Source organism: Salmo salar, chromosome ssa15 (genome assembly GCF_905237065.1).
Source record: "Salmo salar chromosome ssa15, Ssal_v3.1, whole genome shotgun sequence".
NCBI classification, from domain to species: domain Eukaryota; kingdom Metazoa; phylum Chordata; class Actinopteri; order Salmoniformes; family Salmonidae; genus Salmo; species Salmo salar.
In genome coordinates, this window is record NC_059456.1 from 99,518,401 (window position 1) to 99,540,472 (window position 22,072).

The 22,072-nt window shown below is 45.2% G+C and overlaps 1 protein-coding gene across 6 annotated transcripts in view; it reads left to right on the forward strand.

The window, feature by feature from the left end:
• LOC106572815 (protein kinase C zeta type) overlaps window positions 1-22,072 on the forward strand; it is a 192,980-nt gene that overhangs the window by 90,417 nt on the left and 80,491 nt on the right. For all 6 annotated transcript variants that reach the window (XR_006759341.1, XM_014147314.2, XM_014147311.2 and 3 more), the window contains 4 exons: window positions 7,199-7,330; window positions 9,622-9,712; window positions 11,730-11,782; window positions 12,869-13,063. Coding sequence is in view for 5 of the 6 variants with exons in the window: in XM_014147314.2 (XP_014002789.1) it covers window positions 7,199-7,330; window positions 9,622-9,712; window positions 11,730-11,782; window positions 12,869-13,063 (471 nt within the window). In the remaining variant the exon portion in view is untranslated. The remainder of the gene's footprint in view (window positions 1-7,198; window positions 7,331-9,621; window positions 9,713-11,729; window positions 11,783-12,868; window positions 13,064-22,072) is intronic.

Below are 22,072 nucleotides of genomic sequence, written 5' to 3' on the forward strand. Positions count from 1 at the left end.
GGCCAGGGCCAGTGGGAGGCCAGGGGAAGGCCAGAGGAAGGGCCAGGCCAGGGGATGGACCAGGGGAAGGGCCAGGGCCAGTGGGAGGCCAGGGGAAGGCCAGGGGAAGGGCCAGGCAAGGGGATGGACCAGGGGAAGGGCGAGGTCAGGGGCAGGACCAGGTCAGGGCCAGGTCAGGTGCAGTCCTGGGGTGCTTGAAGATTATCACCAAACACAGGAAGGACAGTGCCCTCTCTTTCTGTTTGGTGTTATTTATCTTGAAGTAAATGACCTTCCATTTCATTGTTGTTTCTTTTCAACATCCTCAAGCTTTACTTTCCAGTAAGACTTGAATTATGCTTTGCATGTGACGGCAGGAATTTTTTGTTTTGCCTGCCGTCACAGGCAGAAAATGGATTCAAGTCTTTTGCTTTTTGTGGAGAACACGGCTGATTATCACTACTTTATTGGGCATAGTCTTATTTCATTGGATTGATTGAATTGATTTGGTGGACCATTGGTGTGAACAAACATTAAACCTGAGTCAGTTGATCCCTGTATTCATTTACTGGTTAAGGTTAGGAATGGGTCTAGTAAAGCTGATCTCAGACCAGTGCTAAGGGGATAATAATAACAACGTCTCCCTGGGGTGTTGTTGTCTGCTGATGGACGTCTAGACTAGACTGAGATCACTAATCTCTGATCTGCCAAGTCAGCACTGTACTGTTTTACGGTCTCCTCATTCCTACAGACCTCCATTAGGCAGCCCATCTCCCTCGTTAATGCACTGGAAGAGACTGAATGTTATGTTAGAGCCATGGTTATTTGAATGTTATGTTAGAGCCATGCCATAGTTATTTGAATGTTATGTTAGAGCCATGGTTATTTGAATGTTATGTTAGAGACATGGTTATTTGAATGTTATGTTAGAGACATGGTTATTTGAATGTTATGTTAGAGACATGGTTATTTGAATGTTATGTTAGAGACATGGTTATTTGAATGTTATGTTAGAGACATGGTTATTTGAATGTTATGTTAGAGACATGGTTATTTGAATGTTATGTTAGAGCCATGGTTATTTGAATGTCATGTTAGAGACATGGTTATTTGAATGTCATGTTAGAGACATGGTTATTTGAATGTCATATTAGAGCCATGGTTATTTGAATGTCATGTTAGAGACATGGTTATTTGAATGTTATGTTAGAGCCATGGTTATTTGAATGTCATGTTAGAGACATGGTTATTTGAATGTTATGTTAGAGCCATGGTTATTTGAATGTTATGTTAGAGCCATGGTTATTTGAATGTTATGTTAGAGCCATGGTTATTTGAATGTTATGTTAGAGACATGGTTATTTGAATGTTATGTTAGAGCCATGGTTATTTGAATGTTATGTTAGAGCCATGGTTATTTGAATGTTATGTTAGAGACATGGTTATTTGAATGTCATGTTAGAGACATGGTTATTTGAATGTTATGTTAGAGCCATGGTTATTTGAATGTCATGTTAGAGACATGGTTATTTGAATGTCATGTTAGAGACATGGTTATTTGAATGTCATGTTAGAGACATGGTTATTTGAATGTTATGTTGGAGCCATGGTTATTTGCTAAGACATTGGGTAAGTATAGTTTTGGCTTCTATAATCTGTCCTACTGTATTTCCCCTCTGTACAGTAATTTGTCAGTCATTTTATTGTGGGTACATCACATGTTGGCTATATCAAATGCTTGTCTAAGGTTGATGGCTTTGTCACTATGTCACGTGTGGGCCACTATGTGTACAGTTCTGACATAATTACGATCGTTGCCATGACATATGGTTTTACAGTCGGTCAGTTCTGGTTGGTGCAGTCTTTCCCCAACGTCTCTCCTATCCCTCCCTCTCTTTCCATCCCTCTTTTTTTAATCTTTATCCTCTATACAGTATTAACAAGTCATTTAGCAGAAGTAGGTCAGGTTTCTCCTCTCTCTCCATCCCTCCCTCTCTTAGCTGCTCTCTCTCCATCCCCCTCTTTCTCCATCCGTCCCTTCTAAATCCCTCACAACGCCCCTCCCTCTCTTTATCTCTCTCCCTTACCAACCCTTTCTCCTCACTTCTCTCTCTCTCTCCATCCCATCCCATCCCTCTCCTTCCTGCTCTCTCTCCATTTCTATCTCCCCCCTCTGTTGTTGAGGAGAAAGATGTTTTGTGAATGCCACCCGTTTGACATAATGGGGTCCTATAGTACCTCTGGTGCACATCATGTATCAGAATGTTGTATTCCTGCAGTTAGTGTTTGCAGCTAAGAGCCAGCGCTCCATTAGAGGGATGACTGACTGGAGATGCTGTCTAGGTTGTTACTTCATTAGAGGGATAACAGACTGGAAGTACTGTCTAGATTGTTGCTCCATTAGAGGGATGACTGACTGGAAGTACTGTCTAGATTGTTGATCCATTAGAGGGATGACTGACTGGAAGTACTGTCTAGATTGTTGCTCCATTAGAGGGATGACAGACTGGAAGTACTGTCTAGATTGTTGATCCATTAGAGGGATGACAGACTGGAAGTACTGTCTAGATTGTTGATCCATTAGAGGGATGACTGACTGGAGATGCTGTCTAGATTGTTGCTCCATTAGAGGGATGACAGACTGGAAGTACTGTCTAGATTGTTGCTCCATTAGAGGGATGACTGACTGGAGATGCTGTCTAGATTGTTGCTCCATTAGAGGGATGACAGACTGGAAGTACTGTCTAGATTGTTGCTCCATTAGAGGGATGACTGACTGGAGATGCTGTCTAGATTGTTGCTCCATTAGAGGGATGACAGACTGGAAGTACTGTCTAGATTGTTGCTCCATTAGAGGGATGACTGACTGGAAGTACTGTCTAGATTGTTGCTCCATTAGAGGGATGACAGACTGGAGATGCTGTCTAGATTATTGCTCCATTAGAGGGATGACAGACTGGAGATGCTGTCTAGATTGTTGCTCCATTAGAGGGATGTCAGACTGGAAGTACTGTCTAGATTGTTGCTCCATTAGAGGGATGACTGACTGGAAGTACTGTCTAGATTGTTGCTCCATTAGAGGGATGACAGACTGGAGATGCTGTCTAGATTGTTGCTCCATTAGAGGGATGACTGACTGGAGATGCTGTCTAGATTGTTGCTCCATTAGAGGGATGTCAGACTGGAAGTACTGTCTAGATTGTTGCTCCATTAGAGGGATGACTGACTGGAAGTACTGTCTAGATTGTTGCTCCATTAGAGGGATGACAGACTGGAGATGCTGTCTAGATTGTTGCTCCATTAGAGGGATGACAGACTGGAGATGCTGTCTAGTTTGTTACTTCATTAGCACCTTGTCTGACTGGAGATACTGTCTAGTTTGTTACTTCATTAGCACCCAGACTGACTGGAGATACTGTCTAGATTGTTACTTCATTAGCACCTTGTCTGACTAGAGATGCTGTCTAGATTGTTGCTTCATTAGCACCCAAACTAACTGGAGATACTGTCTAGATTGTTACTTCATTAGCACCCTGACTGACTGGAGATACTGTCTAGTTTGTTACTTCATTAGCACCCTGACTGACTGGAGATACTGTCTAGATTGTTACTTCATTAGCACCTTGTCTGACTGGAGATACTGTCTAGATTGTTACTTCATTAGCACCCTGACTGACTGGAGATACTCTCTAGATTGTTACTTCATTAGCACCCTGACTGACTGGAGCTACTGTCTAGATTGTTACTTCATTAGCACCCTGACTGACTTTAGATACTCTCTAGATTGTTACTTCATTAGCACCTTGCAAGTAGAACCCTGACAAGCAGAGTCATGTCAGTTCACAGAACTCCACTGAGACTGAAGCAGACACTGAGAGGGAGAGAGAGAAGAAGAGAGAGAAACTGATTTTTTATTTTGTCCGGTAAATTGCATGACAATTTTTCTCAGTTTTGTTGTTCGGTTGACTTACAGAAGGGCTGTTCAGTTGTTCCTTTGCTGTTTTCAGTTGCACAAAGTAGATTTATTTAACCGTCATGTTCATTAAACATATATTGTTGTTGCATTGTTAGAAACCCGTTTGTGTGAACATGAAAAAAAACATTCCTGTCCAACCACAACTGAATATCTAATGTAAATTCCCCAAGCTGGAATAACAATATATAATGTCTGTTATCCAACAGCGCTGTGGGGAATGTCTGTCGCTGTGGGGAATATCTGTCGCTGTGGCGGCCAGTCAAGGACGTCTCAGAGATTGGTTTCACCTGTCTGACTCAAGGCCAACCACATGCCGAGCTAAGGCACTTTAAACAGCGCTCATTCCACATTGCGTCCCTAGTACTCTGCTAGTGATTAGCAGCCATTTTGGAGCTGACAGTGAGCTGGCTCAAACAGGAAGTGCATCCTAAAGGACACCCTAGGGAATAGACTGCCATTTTGGGACTCAACCAGGGACCTTTTTGGGGTTCCTCGATAGATACAGACTGATCAGGGGTGATATTTTACTGTCCCATCAGGGAGGAAGAGGCAAGAGACTAGTAGTGAGACCAAAATACGTTTGTCTTGTAGAGTTTTCGGTCCCTTAGTATCACCTCTTTCCTCAGATAGCTGTACCTTTGTTAGTGTCTTTAGAACATGGAACACAGCTAGCTGTACCTTTTGTTATTGTCTTTAGAACATGGAACACAGCTAGTTGTAGCTTTGTTAGTGTCTTTAGAACATGGAACACAGCTAGTTGTACCTTTGTTAGTGTCTTTAGAACATGGAACACAGCTAGTTGTACCTTTGTTATTGTCTTTAGAACATGGAACACAGCTAGTTGTAGCTTTGTTAGTGTCTTTAGAATATGGAACACAGCTAGTGAGTCAAAGAAGCATCTGAAGATGTTGTGGCTCTTTTAAAGAACGAAGAGCATATGTTATGGACCTTCGTTTCTCATCTGCTATGGAAATGCACTCCCCAAAGTCTTGATGGGGAGTGCCGAATGTCTGTCTTCAAAGTTTCTCACCTCAGAACAGGTGCCTTAATTACGCCCCCACTGTCTGCGCTGAGCTGAGAGGGATTTTATTTTGACAAATAAAAGTGGATGTCTTGATTTATTTATAACTCGCCTGAACCCCTCTCTCTCTCTCTCTCTCTCTCTCTCTCTCTCTCTCTCTCGCTCTCTGTCGCTCTCTCTCTCTGCTTCACTCCCTCTCTCCCTCTCGTTCTCTCTATCGGTCTCTCTCTCTCTCTGAGTCAGTTTGGGCTGGGGAGCAGTGGGTTAGTAGTAGCTAAGGTTTGAAGTGAGTCTTTACGGATTCTCCATAGCAACAGTGCCTTTGCCTTATACTGGGGACAATAAAAGGCCACTCTAAAATGTGCAGTTTTGTCACACAACACAATGCCACAGATGTCTCAAGTTTTGATGGAGCGTGCAATTGGCATGCTGACTACAGGATTGTTCCCCAGAGATGTTGCCAGATCATTTTATGTTAATTTCTCTACCATAAGCCGGCTCTGACTTTTTGGGGGAGAATTTGGCAGTACATCCAACCGGCCTTACAACCGCAGACCACCTGTAACCACGCCAGCCCAGGACCTCCACATCCGGCTAGGAGTTGAGGAGTTTTTCTGTCTGTAATGAAGCCTTTTTTTGTGGAAAAACGAATTCTGCTTACCTGTGAACAGGGAGTACTGGATGGGACTAAGCACGCACCCCTGAGGGGCCCCCATGTTGAGGGTCAGCGTGTTGGTGCCTACCCTCACCATCTGGTGGCGTCCCGTCAGGAAGTCCAGACTCCAGTTGGGAAGTGTTCAGTCCCAGGGTCCTTAGCTAAGTGCTAAGTTTGAAGGACACTATGGTGTTGAACGCTGCACTGTAGTCAATGAACAGCATTCTCACATAGGTGGTCCGTTTGTACAAGAGAGAAAGGGAAGTGTTGGGAGCGGTATGTGAATTGAAATGGGATGATATTGTTGATGTGAGCCATGACCAGCCTTTCAAAGCTTTTCATGGCTGCAGATGTGAGTGCTACGGGGAGATAGTCATTTAGACAGATTACCTTGGCGTTCTTAGGCACAGGGACTATGGTTGTCTGCTTGAAACATGTAGGTATTACACACTAGGTCAGGGAGAGGTTGAAAATGTCTGTGAAGACACAAGCCAGCCACGTCACTGGGTAGCTTGCAGCTGGGTTACCCTTTGTAATCCGTGATAGTTTGCAAGCCCTGCCACATCCGATGAGCGTCAGAGCCAAAGTAGTAGGATTCGATCTTAGTCCTGTCTTGTCGCTTTGCCTGTTTGATTGTTTTTCAGAGGGCGTATTCTTATAAGCGTCCGGGTTAGTGTCCTGTACCTTTTAAAGGATGCAGCTCTAGCATTTAGCTCAGTGCGGATGTTGCCTGTAATCCATGGCTTCTGGTTGGGATATGTACGTACTGTCACTGTGGAGAGGATGTCGTCGATGCACTTATTAATGAAGCCTGTGACCGATGTGGTAAACTCCTTAATGCCATCAAATGAGTCCCAGAACACATTCCAGTCTGTCCTAGTGAAACAGTCCTGTAGCCTAGCATCCGCTTCATCAGACCACATCCATATTGAACGTGTCACTGGTACTTCCTGTTTAGAGTTTTTGCTTGTAAACAGGAATCAGGAGGATAGAGTTATGGTCAGATTTGCCAAATGGAGGGCGAGGGGGAGCTTTGTATGAGTTTCTGTGTGTGGAGTAAAGTTGATCAGAGTTTTTTCGCCTCTAGTTGCACAGGTGACATGCTGGTAGAAATGAGGTAAAACAGATTTCCGTTTCCCTGTGTTAAAATCACCGGCCACTAGGAGCTTCGCCTCTGGATGAGCATTTTCTTGTTTGCTTATGGCCTTATACAGCTCGTTGAGTGCAATCTTAATGCCAACATCAGTTTGTGGAGGTAAATAGACAGCTGCGAAACATAGATGAGTTGCTGTGACTGTTAGTTAAAAGGACGACTACAAACAAGCATGCTCCCAGTTGATGTAAGATGCCACCTAGGCTTAAATCCACCCTTCCTCCATCATGATCACCTTCTTCATGTGTGTCTGCCTTGCCTCCATTGATTCTTGATCAATGACTGCGATAGTATCATACCATTGTCATCAGCTCAGACTGATAGTGTAACAATCCCTGTCTCCCCCTCTGTCTGTCTGTGTCTGTCTTTGTCTGTCTTTCTTTCTGTCTGTCTGTGTCTGTCTGTCCCCAACAGAAAGCGTACTGTGGCCACTGCAGTGAAAGGATATGGGGGCTGGGGAGGCAGGGCTACAAGTGTATCAACTGCAAACTGCTGGTCCATAAGCGCTGTCACAAACTCGTCCCTCTGACCTGCCAAAGGCATATGGTGAGTACCATAGAAATAGAATCTCATTCTAGTTCTGTGGTGAGTACTCTGGCCAATCCGTCATGTCAAAGCTTCGGAAGAACTTACTATTTATAAAGCATTCATAAAGTCTTCATAAGCACTACATAGACACTTCACAAACTGCAGTGCAAAAGGCATATGGTGAGCTTATAAAGGCTTTTTAGAGCATTTACAGTCTTCATAAGCACTTCATAGATACTTCATAAACTTAAGTGAACGTCTGAATTAATGAGTTGGGAGGGCGAATGAGTAGTATTAAACTGCTTTAGGTTGAAACCAAGTTTTGCATTTCAACAATCCAACTTGTTTAGAGTAAAAGATCAAGGTAATCAATGAATTCAGATAACAAAACTGTGAATTATTCAAAAGTCTGAATTAAACATTGCTATTGATGTTCTAATGTGTATTTGTAACATAGTGAATGCTGTTCTGCCCCGAGTGGGGATCGAACTAGCAACCTTCTGCAAAACACATACTGTATATAACTCAAAGCCAACTACCTTAGCCAACAGAGCAAGATACTGGTCTGTCATTTCATGAGAAATAGTTGGCAATGTACTCCAGCCAACATGCTATGGGCAAGTTTCAAATCCACTGCGTATAGATATAGGCTGCGTCTCAAATGCCACCCTATTCACTGTTTAGTGCACTACTTTTGACCAGGGCCCATAGGGAATAGAGTGCCATTTGGGACACTTCCATACTGTAGTGTATACCGTATACTGAAACATCACAAGGTTGATCTCTAGTGACAGACTGCTAACATACAGAAAGAAGCATTAAGATTAGAGCTAGCCTCTACCAGGCTTTCACCTCACCTTCGGTATGAAAGCCTGTTGACGTTCTTGTCAGAGACAAGCTAAAAGAAGGTGGAGGGTTCTGTGTCTGCACCACATACTCTTGTGACTGGTGTTCCCCAGGGCTCGGTTCTAGGTCCTCTTCTCTCAACACACCAAGTCACTCGGCTCTGTCATATTCTCACATGGTCTCTCCTATCATTGCTATGCGGATGACACTCAACTACTTTTCTCCTTTCCCCTTCTAACACCCAGGTGGCGACACACATCTCTGCGTGCCTGGCAGATATCTCAGCTTGGGTGTCGGCCCACCACCTCAAGCTCAACCTCAACCAGGCGGAGCTGCTCTTCCTCCCGTGGAAGGCCTGCCTGCCTGCTCAAAGACCTCTCCATCACGGTTGACAACTCTACAGTGTCCCCCTCCCAGAGTGCAAAGAACCTTGGCGTGACCTTGGACAACACCCTGTCGTTCTCTGCGAACATCAAAGCAGTGACTCGCTCCTGCAGGTTCATGCTCTATAACATCTAGACTACTGCAACTCGGTGTTGGCTGGGCTCCCCAATTGTGCCATCAAACCCCTGCAACTTATCCAGAATGCAACCTTCCCAAGTTCTTCCATGTCACCCCACTTCTCCGCACACTCCACGAAGCTCACATCCACTACAAGACCATGGTACTTGCCTACGAGCAAGAGGAACTGCCCCCCCACCCATCTTAAGAGGATTGCACTAACTGTAAATTGCTCTGGGTGCTAAATGACTAACATGTACATTTAAAAATGGCTATCCAAGCCGTTTTCCCCTCCCAACAATAGGAATAGGCACATTCAAACAGAGGCGGAGAATCGAAACCGAAAGCCAATAAATTTCACTGGTGCCCACGTGGGGTGGTGTCATTTCAGCCAAATTATGAAAAAAATTGCCTTTCCTAGCAATGCTAACACCGTAAATTAGCTTACGCTGCACTTCTAAAGAGGTATGGAAGGGGTGGTTGTTTTAGAAAAATCGACATCTACTGACAGGCAATCAGAACAATGTAAGCGAGGCCTGGAATCCAGGGCTAGACTACAACAAATCTGGTACCGAAAACCCAGGTCAATAGTCAGGATGTACTAACAGGCTGTTTTGCTTTCATGCAATCAGACAATGCTCTATCAACAAACACCTTGATCCCCTTTGAAAAGCCAACGCCTCCATGGTTAGAACCGCATAAAATTATTCATATAAGTGCATTGTTGCGAGAAATATCCAGACTTCTCAACTTCTGTGTTCTTTATTTTGTTGAAAAGATACCTCCATGTGCCTAAGATGTCTATCAATGGAAAACCTCTTAAAACGGAAGCCTCTTCTTCCCAGTGTCTCCAAGGACCTAGTCAGGATGCTCTTTAAGCAGCCTCAAAACCACATGCAGCTATTTGCCTGTATTCTCTTGGCAGAATCCAGTCATCCTATTTGCCTGTCTTCTCTTGGCAGGATCCAGTCATGCCATCACAGGAGCCCCCTTTAGATGAGAAGAGTGAAGAGGTGGACCTCCCCCCTGAACACACAGAGGATACAGATGGAAGTCAGTTCCTATAAAATATTGTTTCTTTCAATATAGACATAATATGAGAAGTAGGAGACCTTGTGACCTTGTAGTCTTGGTATCAGTGCACTGGGTCTGGGCCTGTATTCAAAAAGCATCACAGAGTAGGAGTGCTGATCTGTCTTTATTCATTATGAAAAGGTAAAACTGATCCTAGATCAGCACTCCTACCCTGAAAACACTTTGTGAATACTAATTACAAAGGCTTTAAAGACACTATTCAATCAAAACCAATAACTAGATTTCCAGGTTTATAAAAAAAATGAAGAAGAAAGAAGACTCCTCCCACACAGCGAGATAAGAGCATGTTTGAATCAGCATGCCATTGTTGTTTACAGGCTGGTCCCAAAGCTTAGTTTCTATGCACTATTCTGCACAGCGCAATTTTACAAATAAGAATTGAAGTCGGCCATTGTCTGTCCAGGTGTGTGTTTTTTTCTGCCAGAAGCAGCAACTTGAACAAGATGCACTGCTGTGCACAGGGCCTTCACCTCTTTGTGCACTGGTTCTGTTCAGTACAGTATAGTTCAGTACAGTCCAGTTTAGTTCAGTCCAGTCCAGTATAGTTCAGTCCAGTACACTATAGTTCAGTATAGTTCAGTCCAGTACAGTATAGTACAGTCCAGTATAGTTTAGTCCAGTATAGTATAGTATAGTTCAGTACAATATAGTCCAGTACAGTATAGTCCAGTATAGTATAGTTCAGTACAGTATAGGCCAGTATAGTATAGTTCAGTATAGTATAGTTCAGTATAGTTTAGTATAGTTCAGTATAGTATAGTCCAGTATAGTATAGTTCAGTCCAGTACACTATAGTTCACTACAGTATAGTTCAGTATAGTATAGTTCAGTCCAGTATAGTATAGTTCAGTACAGTATAGCACAGTATAGTCCAGTGTAGTATAGTCCAGTGTAGTATAGTTCAGTATAGTATAGTTCAGTACAGTCCAGCATAGTATAGTCCAGTACAGTAAATGACAGTATAGTCCTGTACAGTATATTAACAGTACAGTATAGTCCAGTACAGTATAGCCCAGTACAGTACAGTCCAGTACAGTAAATTACAGTATAGTCCAGTACAGTATAGTCCAGTACTGTATAGTCCAGTATAGTATAGTATATCACAGTATAGTCCAGTATAGTATAGTCCAGTATAGTATATTACAGTATAGTGTAGTCCAGTACAGTACAGTATCGTCCAGTGCAGTATAGTCCAGTACAGTATATTACAGTATAGTCCAGTATAGTACAGTATAGTAACAGTACTCACCAGTGGGCTGACCTACTTGGGCAGAGGCAGGAAGAAGCTGCAACTCACTCTGCAGAGCATGATGCCCTCTGCTGGCCACAAAGGTGAACTACATGTCCCACAATGCTCCCTTGATTATGGGAGAATGTCAGTTGCATTTCCTTGATTCCTCGTGCACACACTCTCTCTGATCTTCTCATCCAATGAGTTTTGAGAAGGAGGCGAGGAGAGAGGACGCAAGGAATCAAGGCAATGCAATTAAGATTCTCACTTGGACTCTTTCTCAATGAATCTTTCCTCGATTCCTTGTATCCTCTCTGCTTGTCTCCTTCTCAAAATAATTTTTGACCTTTTCCTTCCAATACGGTTGAGGAGGCAAGGAGATAGGATGCAAGGAATCACAGAAAGATTAATTGAGATGGAGCCATGGATTCTTGAGGAGTACCCTATTAGGTCCTCTGTAGCTCAGTTGGTAAAGCATGGTCCTCTGTAGCTCAGTTGGTAGAGCTTGGTGCTTGCAACTCCAGGACAGTGGGTTCAATTCCCAGGATCACCCATAAGTAAAATCTATGCACGCATGACTATAAGTGACTTTGGATAAAAGTGTCTGCTAAATAGCATATTATACTGTATATTATTTGAATGGGGATGGCTTTAGACGAAATATCCCGTAGGTTTTTAATGCCCAGTCTTCACTGTGTAGAACTTTCCATCACAACTCAGGTAACAAGTTGTTTCTCTCTTCAGTAACTTTCCTACCACACAGTCGCAAAGTGGACAAAGTGGAAGAGGACTCGAAGGTGAGTTCATTTAGACACACAAAGTAAATGTCAGTCATGCATTCGTTTATGATATGGATTGTTCTGGTATTCTAGAATGTAAAACATTCTATTCTGTTTCTAGAACACAGAACAGCCCATTCTACACTGAACAAAAATATAAACGCAACATGTAAAGGGTTGGTCCCAAGTTTCATGAGCTGAAATAAAAGATCCCAGAAATGTTCCATACGCACAAAAATATTATCTAAAATTTTGGGTAGAAATTAGTTTACATCCCTGTTAGTGAGCATTTCTCCTTTGCTAATTTAATCTATCCACCTGACCGGTGTGGCATATTAAGAAGCCGATTCATCAGCATGATCATTACACAGGTGCACCGTATTCTGGGGACAGTGAAAGGCCACTCTAAATTGTGCACAGATGTCTCAAGTTTTTAGGGAGAGCGCAATTGGCATGCTGACTGCAGGAATGTCCACCAGAGTTGTTGGCAGAGAATTTAATGTTAATTTCTCTACCATAAGCCGCCTCCAATGTCGTTTTAGAGAATTTGGCATTACATCAAACCGGCCTTACAGCTGTAGACCATGTGTAACCATGCCAACCCAGGACCTCAACATCCGGCTTCTTCACCTGCGGGAATTGTCTGAGACTATCCACCTGGACAGTTGATGAAACTGAGGAGTATTTCTGTCTATAATAAAGCCCCTTTGTGGGGAAAAACAAATTCTGATTGGCTGGGCCTGGCTCCCCAGTGGGTGGGCCTATGCCCTCCCTGGCCCACCCATGGCTGCACCCTTGCCCAGTTTTGTGAAATCCATAGATTAGGGCCTAATGAATTTATATCAATTGACTGATTTCCTTATATGAACTGTAACTCAGTAAAATCGTTGAATTTGTTGCATGTTGCGTTTATATTTTTGTTCAGTATATTTTATCACACAAAAATGTCACACAGGTTCTTATATGTTAGTATCATATCTACATGTCAGTGATTCCAGCTCTGTCTATAACCATAAGGTTTTAATAAACATCAGGGGCATTCAACAGTGTGCTGGTATCTGGGTCTTTTCTAACATGTATTTCCCATCAAAACCACCCCTTCAGGACATCAAAGCGGTGGTGGGTGGGATCGACGGTATCAAGATCTCCCAGGAGATGGCGCTGGGCCTGGGGGACTTTGACCTGATCCGGGTCATCGGCCGCGGCAGCTACGCCAAGGTGCTGCTGGTGCGACTCAAGAAGAATGAACAGATCTACGCCATGAAGGTGGTCAAGAAGGAACTGGTGCACGACGACGAGGTGAGAGGCAGGAGCAGGAGAGGGAGGGAGGGAGGGAGGGAGGGAGGGAGGGAGGGAGGGGGGAAGCAGGAGGACAGAGATGAAAAGAGGAGGATGTAGAGTAGAGGGAGGAAAAAGAGTGTATGAGTCCACAGAAGCCGGGGGATGAAATGAGAAAAGAAGAGGATCTCAGGGGGGATGAAAAGAGAAGTGGAAAAAAGATGAGGAGGCGTGAAGGAACGATGACAAAGACAGGAAAAAGGGAAGAAGTTATTGTAACGTAAATTGGCCTTAACGAGGAAAATTATGAGTCAAATTGATTTAAAGATAGGGAGGAGAACTGAGGGAGTACAATAAGTAAGGAGAAGATAGGGAAGATTTAAAAAAAACTGAGGATGATGTGTTTGAAGAATTATTGAGAGATTATAGTTTCCACCTCTAGGTGGAGGTATGGTATCACTATTATACATACAGTTGAAGTCGGAAGTTTACATAGGCCTTAGCCAAATACATTTAAACTCAGTTTTTCACAATTCCTGACATTTAATCCTAGTAAAAAATCCCTGTTTTAGGTCAGTTAAGATCACCACTTTATTTTAAGAATGTGAAATGTCAGAATAATAGTGTAGAGAATGATATATTTATGCTTTTATTTATTTCATCACATTCCGAGTGCGTCAGAAGTTTACATGCACTTTATTAATATTTGGTAGTATTGCCTTTAAATTGTTTAACTTGGGTCAAGCGTTTCAGGTAGCCTTCCACAAGCTTCCCATAATAAGTTGTGTGAATTTTGTCCCATTCCTCCTGACAGAGCTGGTGTAACTGAGTCAGGCTTGTAGGCCTCCTTGCTCGCACACGCTTTTTCAGGTCTGTCCACACATTTTCTATAGGATGAGCTCAGGGCTTTCAAATCAAATCAAAGTTTGTGCACCGAATACAACAGGTGTAGACCTTACAGTGAAATCCTTACTTACAGGCTATAACCAATAGTGCGAAAAAAAGGTGTGTGTGTGTGTTTGTAGGTAAGTAAAGAAATAAAACAACAGTAAAAAGACATTTGAAAATAGCAGTGGCAAGGCTATATACAGTCACCGGTTAGACAGGCTTATTGAGGTAGTATGTACATGTAGGTATGGTTAAAGTGACTATGCATATATGATGAACAGAGTGTAGCAGTAGCATAAAAAGAGGGGTTGGCAGGTGGTGGAACACAATGCAGATAGCCCGGTTAGCCAATGTGGGTAACGATTTGGTTACGTGTTCAAGAGTCTTATGGCTAGGGGGTAAAAACTGTTGAGAAGGCTTTTTTTTCCTAGACTTGGCACTCCGGTACCGCTTGCCATGCGGTAGTAGAGAGAACAGTCTATGACTGGGGTGGCTGGGGTCTTTGACAATTTTTAGGGCCTTCCTCTGACACCGCCTGGTGTAGAGGTCCTGGATGGCAGGCAGCTTAGCCCCAGTGATGTACTGGGCCGTACGCACTACCCTCTGAAGTGCCTTGCGGTCGGAGGTCGAGCAATTGCCATACCAGGCAGTGATGCAACCAGTCAGGATGCTCTCGATGTTACAGCTGTAGAACCTTTTGAGGATCTCAGGACCCATGCCAAATCTTTTTCGTTTCCTGAGGGGGAATAGGCTTTGTCGTGCCCTCTTCACGACTGTCTTGGTGTGTTTGGACCATTCTAGTTTGAAGCTCTCAACCTGCTCCACTACAGCCCCATCGATGAGAATGGGGGCGTGCTCGGTGCTCCTTTTCCTGTAGCCCACAATCATCTCCTTAGTCTTGGTTACGTTGAGGGATAGGTTGTTATTCTGGCACCACCCGGCCAGGTCGCTGACCTCCTCCCTATAGGCTGTCTCGTCGTTGTCGGTGATCAGGCCTACCACTGTTGTGTCGTCTGCCAACTTAATGATGATGTTGGATTCGTGCCTGGCCATGCAGTCGTGGGTGAACAGGGAGTACAGGAGGGGACTGAGCACGCACCCCTGGGGAGCTGAGGATCAGCGTGGCAGATGTGTTGCTACCTACCCTCACCACCTGGGGGCGGCCCGTCAGGAAGTCCAGGATCCAGTTGCCGAGGGAGGTGTTTAGTCCCAGGTTCCTTAGCGTAGTGATGAGCTTTGAGGGTACTATGGTGTTGAACGCTGAGCTGTCGTCAATGAATAGCAATCTCACATAGGTGTTGTTTGGGCGGAATGCAAATTGGAGAGGTCTAGGGTTTCTGGGATAATGGTGTTGATGTGAGCCATTACCAGCCTTTCAAAGCACTTCATGGCTACGGACGTGAGAGCTACGGGTCTGTAGTCATTTAAGCAGGTTGCCTTTGTGTTCTTGGGCACAGGGACTATGGAGGTCTGCTTGAAACATGTTGTTATTACAGACTCAATCAGGGACATGTTGAAAATGTCAGTGAAGACACCTGCCAGTTGGTCAGCACATGCCCGGAGCACACGTCCTGGTAATCCATCTGGCCCCGCAGCCCTCTGTATGTTGACCTGTTTAAAGGTCTTACTCACGTCGGCGATGGAGAGCGCAATCACACAGTCGTCCGGAACAGCTGATGCTCTCATGCATGCCTCAGTGTTGCTTGCCTTGAAGCGAGCATGGAAGTGATTTAGCTCGCTTTGTGATGGCCACTCCAATACCTTGACTTTGTTGTCCTTAAGCCATTTTGCCACAACTTTGGAAGTATGCTTGGGGTCATTGTCCATTTGGAAGACCCATTTGCGACCAAGCTTTAACCTCTCTAGGGTAGGTGGCACCAAATCGTCCCACCTACGTAACAGCCAGTGTAATCCCGTGACGCGTTATTCAAAAACCTTAGAAATGCAAAAACTTCAATTTTTCAAACATATGACTATTTTACACCATTTTAAAGACAAGACTCTCGTTAATCTAACCACACTGTCCGATTTCAAAAAGGCTTTACAACGAAAGCAAAACATTAGATTATGTCAGCAGAGTACCCAGCCAGAAATAATCAGACACCCATTTTTCAAGCTAGCATATAATGTCACATAAACCCAAACCACAGCTAAATGCAGCACTAACCTTTGATGATCTTCATCAGATGACAACCCTAGGACATTATGTTATACAATACATGCATGTTTTGTTCAATCAAGTTCATATTTATATCAAAAACCAGCTTTTTACATTAGCATGTGACTAGCATGTGACTAGCATTCCCACCGAACACTGCCGGTGAATTTACTAAATTACTCACGATAAACGTTCACAAAAAGCATAACAATTATTTTAAGAATTATAGATACAGAACTCCTCTATGCACTCGATATGTCCGATTTTAAAATAGCTTTTCGGTGAAAGCACATTTTGCAATATTCTCAGTAGATAGCCCGGCATCACAGGGCTAGCTATTTAGACACCCAGCAAATGTAGCACTCATCAAAGTCAGATTTACTATAAGAAAAATGTTATTACCTTTGCTGTCTTCGTCAGAATGCACTCCCAGGACTTCTACTTCAATAACAAATGTTGGTTTGGTTCAAAATAATCCATAGTTATATCCAAACAGCGGCGTTTTGTTCATGCGTTCAAGACACTATCCGAAAGGGTAAATAAGGGTGACGAGCATGGCGCAATTCGTGACAAGAAAATTCTAAATATTCCATTACCGTACTTCGAAGCATGTCAACCGCTGTTTAAAATCAATTTTTATGCCATTTTTCTCATAAAAAAGCGATAATATTCCGACCGGGAATCTGCGTTTAGGTAAACAGAGGAAAGAAAATAAAGCATTCGGTCGACTCGGGCACGCGCCTAAGCCCACAGTACTCTGATCGGCCACTTGCCAAACGCGATAAAGTGTTTCAGCTAGAGCCTGCCTCGATATCGTTCAGCTTTTTCCCGGGCTCTGAGAGCCTATGGGAGCCGTAGGCAGTGTCATGTTATTGCAAAGATCCTCAGTCTTCAATAAAAAGAGCCAAGATGAAACACAACTTGTCAGACAGGCCACTTCCTGCATGGAATCTTCTCAGGTTTTGGCCTGCCATTTGAGTTCTGTTATACTCACAGACACCATTCAAACAGTTTTAGAAACTTTAGGGTGTTTTCTATCCAAAGCCAATAATTATATGCATATTCTAGTTACTGGGCAGGAGTAGTAACCAGATTAAATCGGGTACGTTTTTTATCCGGCCGTGTCAATACTGCCCCCTAGCCCTAACAGGTTAACGTCCTGACTGATGTCTTGAGATGTTGCTTCAATATATCCACATAATTTTCTTTCCTCATGATGCCATCAATTTTGCGAAGTGCACCAGTCCCTCCTGCAGTAAAGCACCCCCACAACATGATGCTGCCACCCCCGTGCTTCACGGTTGGGATGGTGTTCTTTGGCTTGTAAGGCTCCTGTCACGTCCTGACCAGCAGATGGAGCTATTGTTTTAGTTTTAGGGTCAGGACGTGGCAGTTTTGTGTATGGGGAATGTTTGTATTGTTGATTGGGACTTCCAATTGAAGGCAGGTGTGTTTAGTTGGCTTTGATTGGAAGTCCTATATAGGTGTGTGTGTTTTTCTTTGGGGTTGTGGGTGGTTGTTTTTGCACTGCGTTTATAGCCTGCAGAACTGTTGCTGTTGTCACCTTTATTGTTTTGTTAACCTCTATGGGCTAGGTGGGACGCTAGCGTGCCACCCGTGGTGCACTCCATCAACAGCAGGTGCATTTCAAGAGCGGCAAATTTGAATCCAAATAAATGTCAAAATTCAAATTTTTCAAAAATACAACTATTTTACACCATTTGAAAGATAAACATCTCCTTAATCTAACCACGTTTTACGATTTCAAAAAGGTTTTACGGCGAAAGCATAAATTTAGAGTATGTTAGGACAGTACATTTACAAGAGTTGTGTGTAATGTTTTGTCAAGTCAAAGACAGGGTCACCAAAACCATAAAACCAGCTAAAATGATGCACTAACCTTTTACAATCTCCATCAGATGACACTCCTAGGACATTATGTTAGACAATGCATGCATTTTTAGTTCTATCAAGTTCATATTTATATCCAAAAACAGCGTTTTACTATGGCATTGATGTTGAGGAAATCGTTTCCCTCCAATAACCGGCAGTCAAGTCAGCGTCACAAATTAAATAATTAAAATTAGAAAACATTGGTAAAATATTATATTGTCATTTAAAGAATTATAGATTTACATCTCTTGAACGCAATCAACTTGCCAGATTTAAAAATAACCTTACTGGGAAATCACACTTTGCAATAATCTGAGCACTGCGCCCAGAAAAATACGCGTTGCGATACAGACTAGACGTCATGTTGGGGAGATCTAAAATCGAAAATACTATGTAAATAATCCATTACCTTTGATTCTCTTCATCAGATGTCACTTCCAGGTATCACAGGTCCATAACGAATGTAGTTTTGTTCAAAAAAGCTCATCATTTATGTCCAAAAATCTCCGTCTTGTTAGCACATGATCTAAGCCAGCCGGACTTCTCGTCATGAACGAGGGGAAAAAATATATTTCCGTTCGTTCAAACATGTCAAACGTTGTATAGCATAAATCATTAGGGCCTTTTTTAACCAGAACATGAATAATATTCAAGGTGGACGAATGCATACTCTTTTATAACGTATTGGAACGAGGGTACCCAACATGAACTCGCGCGCCAGGTGTCTAATGGGACATCATCGTTCCATGGCTCTTGTTCGGTCAGATCTCCCTCCAGAAGACTCAAAACACTTTGTAAAGGCTGGTGACATCTAGTGGAAGCAATAGGAAGTGCCAAAATATTCCTCAGCCCCTGTGTTTTTCAATGGGATAGGTTTAAAGTCAATACAACACATCAGGTATCCACTTCCTGTCAGAAAATGTCTCAGGGTTTTGCCTGCCAAATGAGTTCTGTTATACTCACAGACACCATTCAAACAGTTTTAGAAACTTTAGAGTGTTTTCTATCCATATATAATAAGTATATGCATATTCTAGTTACTGGGTAGGATTAGTAACCAGATTAAATCGGGTACATTTTTTTTATCCAGACGTGCAAATGCTGCCCCCTAGCCCTAACAGGTTAAGTGGATGCTTTACTCCTTATTTGAAATTAAATATGAGTATTCACATACCTGCTGCGCCTTTGTCCATTTATGAAGACAGCCGTTACAGAACCACCCACCAAACCAGGACCAAGCAGCAGAAGAGGAGGAAGCCACAGGAGAAGAAAAGGGAGGAATGGACATGGGAGGACGTCCTGGACGGTAAGGGAGCCTACACCTGGGAAGAGATCCTGGCCGGAAGGGATCGCCTCCCATGGGAACAGGTGGAGGCACTCAGGAGAGTGGAGGCAGCTGGACAGAGGAATCAACGGGAACGTTATGCTGGAACACGGTTGGGTAGGAAACCCGAGAGGCACCCCCAAGAATTTTTTTGGGGGGGGCACACGGGTAGCTTGGCCAGGCCAGGGAAGAGCCGTAAGCCAGCTACCCGTGACTACAGGGAGGTGCGTATGAGGTGGAGGGCGCCATGTTACGCTGAGGTACGCACCATCTCGCCTATACGGACGCACAGCCCAGTTCGCCCAGTACCAGTGCCCCGCAGGTGCCAGGGCAAGGTGAGCATCGAGCCGGAAGGGGTGATGCCAACCCTGCACTCAAGACCGCCAGTGCGCCCTTTCGGTCCGGTGTTTCCCGCTAGACGCACTAGCATGGAGGTGCGTGTCTCTAGGCTGGCACGTCCAGTACCAGCCCCACGCATCAGGAGTCTAGTGCGTCAGCCCAACCCCGCCAGTCGTAAGTCACCAGAGCTGCCCGCCAGTCAACAGTCACCAGAGCTGCCCGCCAGTCAACAGTCACCAGAGCTTCCCGCCAGTCAACAGTCACCAGAGCTGCCCGCCAGTCAACAGTCACCAGAGCTGCCCGCCAGTCAACAGTCACCAGAGCTGCCCGCCAGTCAACAGTCACCAGAGCTGCCCGCCAGTCAACAGTCACCAGAGCTGCCCGCCAGTCGTAAGTCGCCAGAGCTGCCCGCTAGTCAGAAGCTGCCAGAGTGGCCAGACTGCCCGGTTCTGCCAGGGTGGCCAGACTGCCCGGTTCTGCCAGGGTGGCCAGACTGCCCGGTTCTGCCAGAGTGGCCAGACTGCCCGGTTCTGCCAGGGTGGCCAGACTGCCCGGTTCTGCCAGAGTGGCCAGACTGCCCGGTTCTGCCAGAGTGGCCAGACTGCCCGGTTCTGCCAGAGTGGCCAGACTGCCCGGTTCTGCCAGAGTGGCCAGACTGCCCGGATCTGCCAGGGTGCCCTGCCTGTCAGGATCTGCCAGGGTGCCCTGCCTGTCAGGATCTGCCAGAGTGGCCCTCCTGTCCTCCGGTCCAGCCCGAGTGGCCCTCTTGTCCTCCGGTCCAGCCCGAGTGGCCCTCCTGTCGTCCGGCCCAGCCCGAGTGGCCCTCCTGTCCTCCGGCCCAGCCCGAGTGGCCCTCCTGTCCTCCGGCCCAGCCCGAGTGGCCCTCCTGTCCTCCGGCCCAGCGCGAGTGGCCCTCCTGTCCTCCGGCCCAGCCCGAGTGGCCCTCCTGCCCTCCGGCCCAGCCCGAGTGGCTCTCCTGCCCTCCGGCCCAGCCCGAGTGGCCCTCCTGCCCTCCGGCCCAGCCCGAGTGGCCCTCCTGCCCTCCTGCCCAGCCCGAGTGGCCCTCCTGCCCTCCGGCCCAGCCCGAGTGCCCCTCCTGCCCTCCGGTCCAGCCCGAGTGGCCCTCCTGCCCTCCGGTCCAGCCCGAGTGGCCCTCCTGCCCTCCGGCCCAGCCCGAGTGGCCCTCCTGCCCTCCGGCCCAGCCCGAGTGGCCCTCCTGCCCTCCGGCCCAGCCCGAGTGGTCCGCATGTCTTCCGACCCAGCCCCAGTGGTCCGTCTGCCAGGGTCAGCCCGATTGGCCCGTCTGCCCGGCGCAGCTATCGGCGCCACCAAAGTGGGCGAAGCCGAAGGTGGAGCGAGGTCCACGTCCTGCACCTGAGCCACCTCCAGGATAGGTGGGTTGGGGAGGGAGGGTGTAGCACAGTGCCGTTGGTGACGGCAGCCACCCTCCCTTCCCTCTCTTATTGTTTAGGGGTTATTGTTTATGGGTTTTTTGTTGGTGTTTTCTGTTGGTAGGTGCATTCCGGGGTCTGCACCTTGAGGGGGGGGGTACTGTCACGTCCTGACCAGCAGATGGAGCTATTGTTTTAGTTTTGGGGTCAGGACGTGGCAGTTTTGTGTATGGGGAATGTTTGTATTGTTGATTGGGACTGCCAATTGAAGGCAGGTGTGTTGAGTTGGCTTTGATTGGAAGTCCTATATAGGTGTGTGTGTTTTTCTTTGGGGTTGTGGGTGGTTGTTTTTGCACTGCGTTTATAGCCTGCAGAACTGTTGCTGTTGTCACCTTTATTGTTTTGTTAAGTGGATGCTTTACTCCTTATTTGAAATTAAATATGAGTATTCACATACCTGCTGCGCCTTTGTCCATTTATGAAGACAGCCGTTACAGCTCCCCCTTTTTTCCCCAAACATAACGATGGTCATTATGGCCAAACAGTTCTATTTTTGTTTCATCAGACCAGAGGACATTACTCCAAAAACTATGATCTTTGTCCCCATATGCAGTTGCAAAACGTAGTCTGGCTTTTTTTATAGCGGTTTTGGAGCAGTGGCTTCTTCCTTGTTGAGGTGCCTTTCAGGTTATGTCGATATAGGACTCGTTTTACTGTGGATATAGATACTTTTGTACCTGTTTCCTCCAGCATCTTCACAAGGTCCTTTGCTGTTGTTCTGGGAATGATTTGCACTTTTCGCACCAAAGTACGTTAATCTCTAGGAGACAGAATGTGTCTCCTTCCTGAGCGGTATGACGGCTGTGTGGTTCCATGGTGTTTATACTTGCGTACTACTGTTTGTACAGATGAACGTGGTACCTTCAGGCGTTTGGAAATTGCTCCCAAGGATGAACCAGACTTGTGGAGGTCTACAATTGTTTTTTCTAAGGTCTTGGCTGATTTCTTTTGATTTTCCCATTATGTCAAGCAAAGAG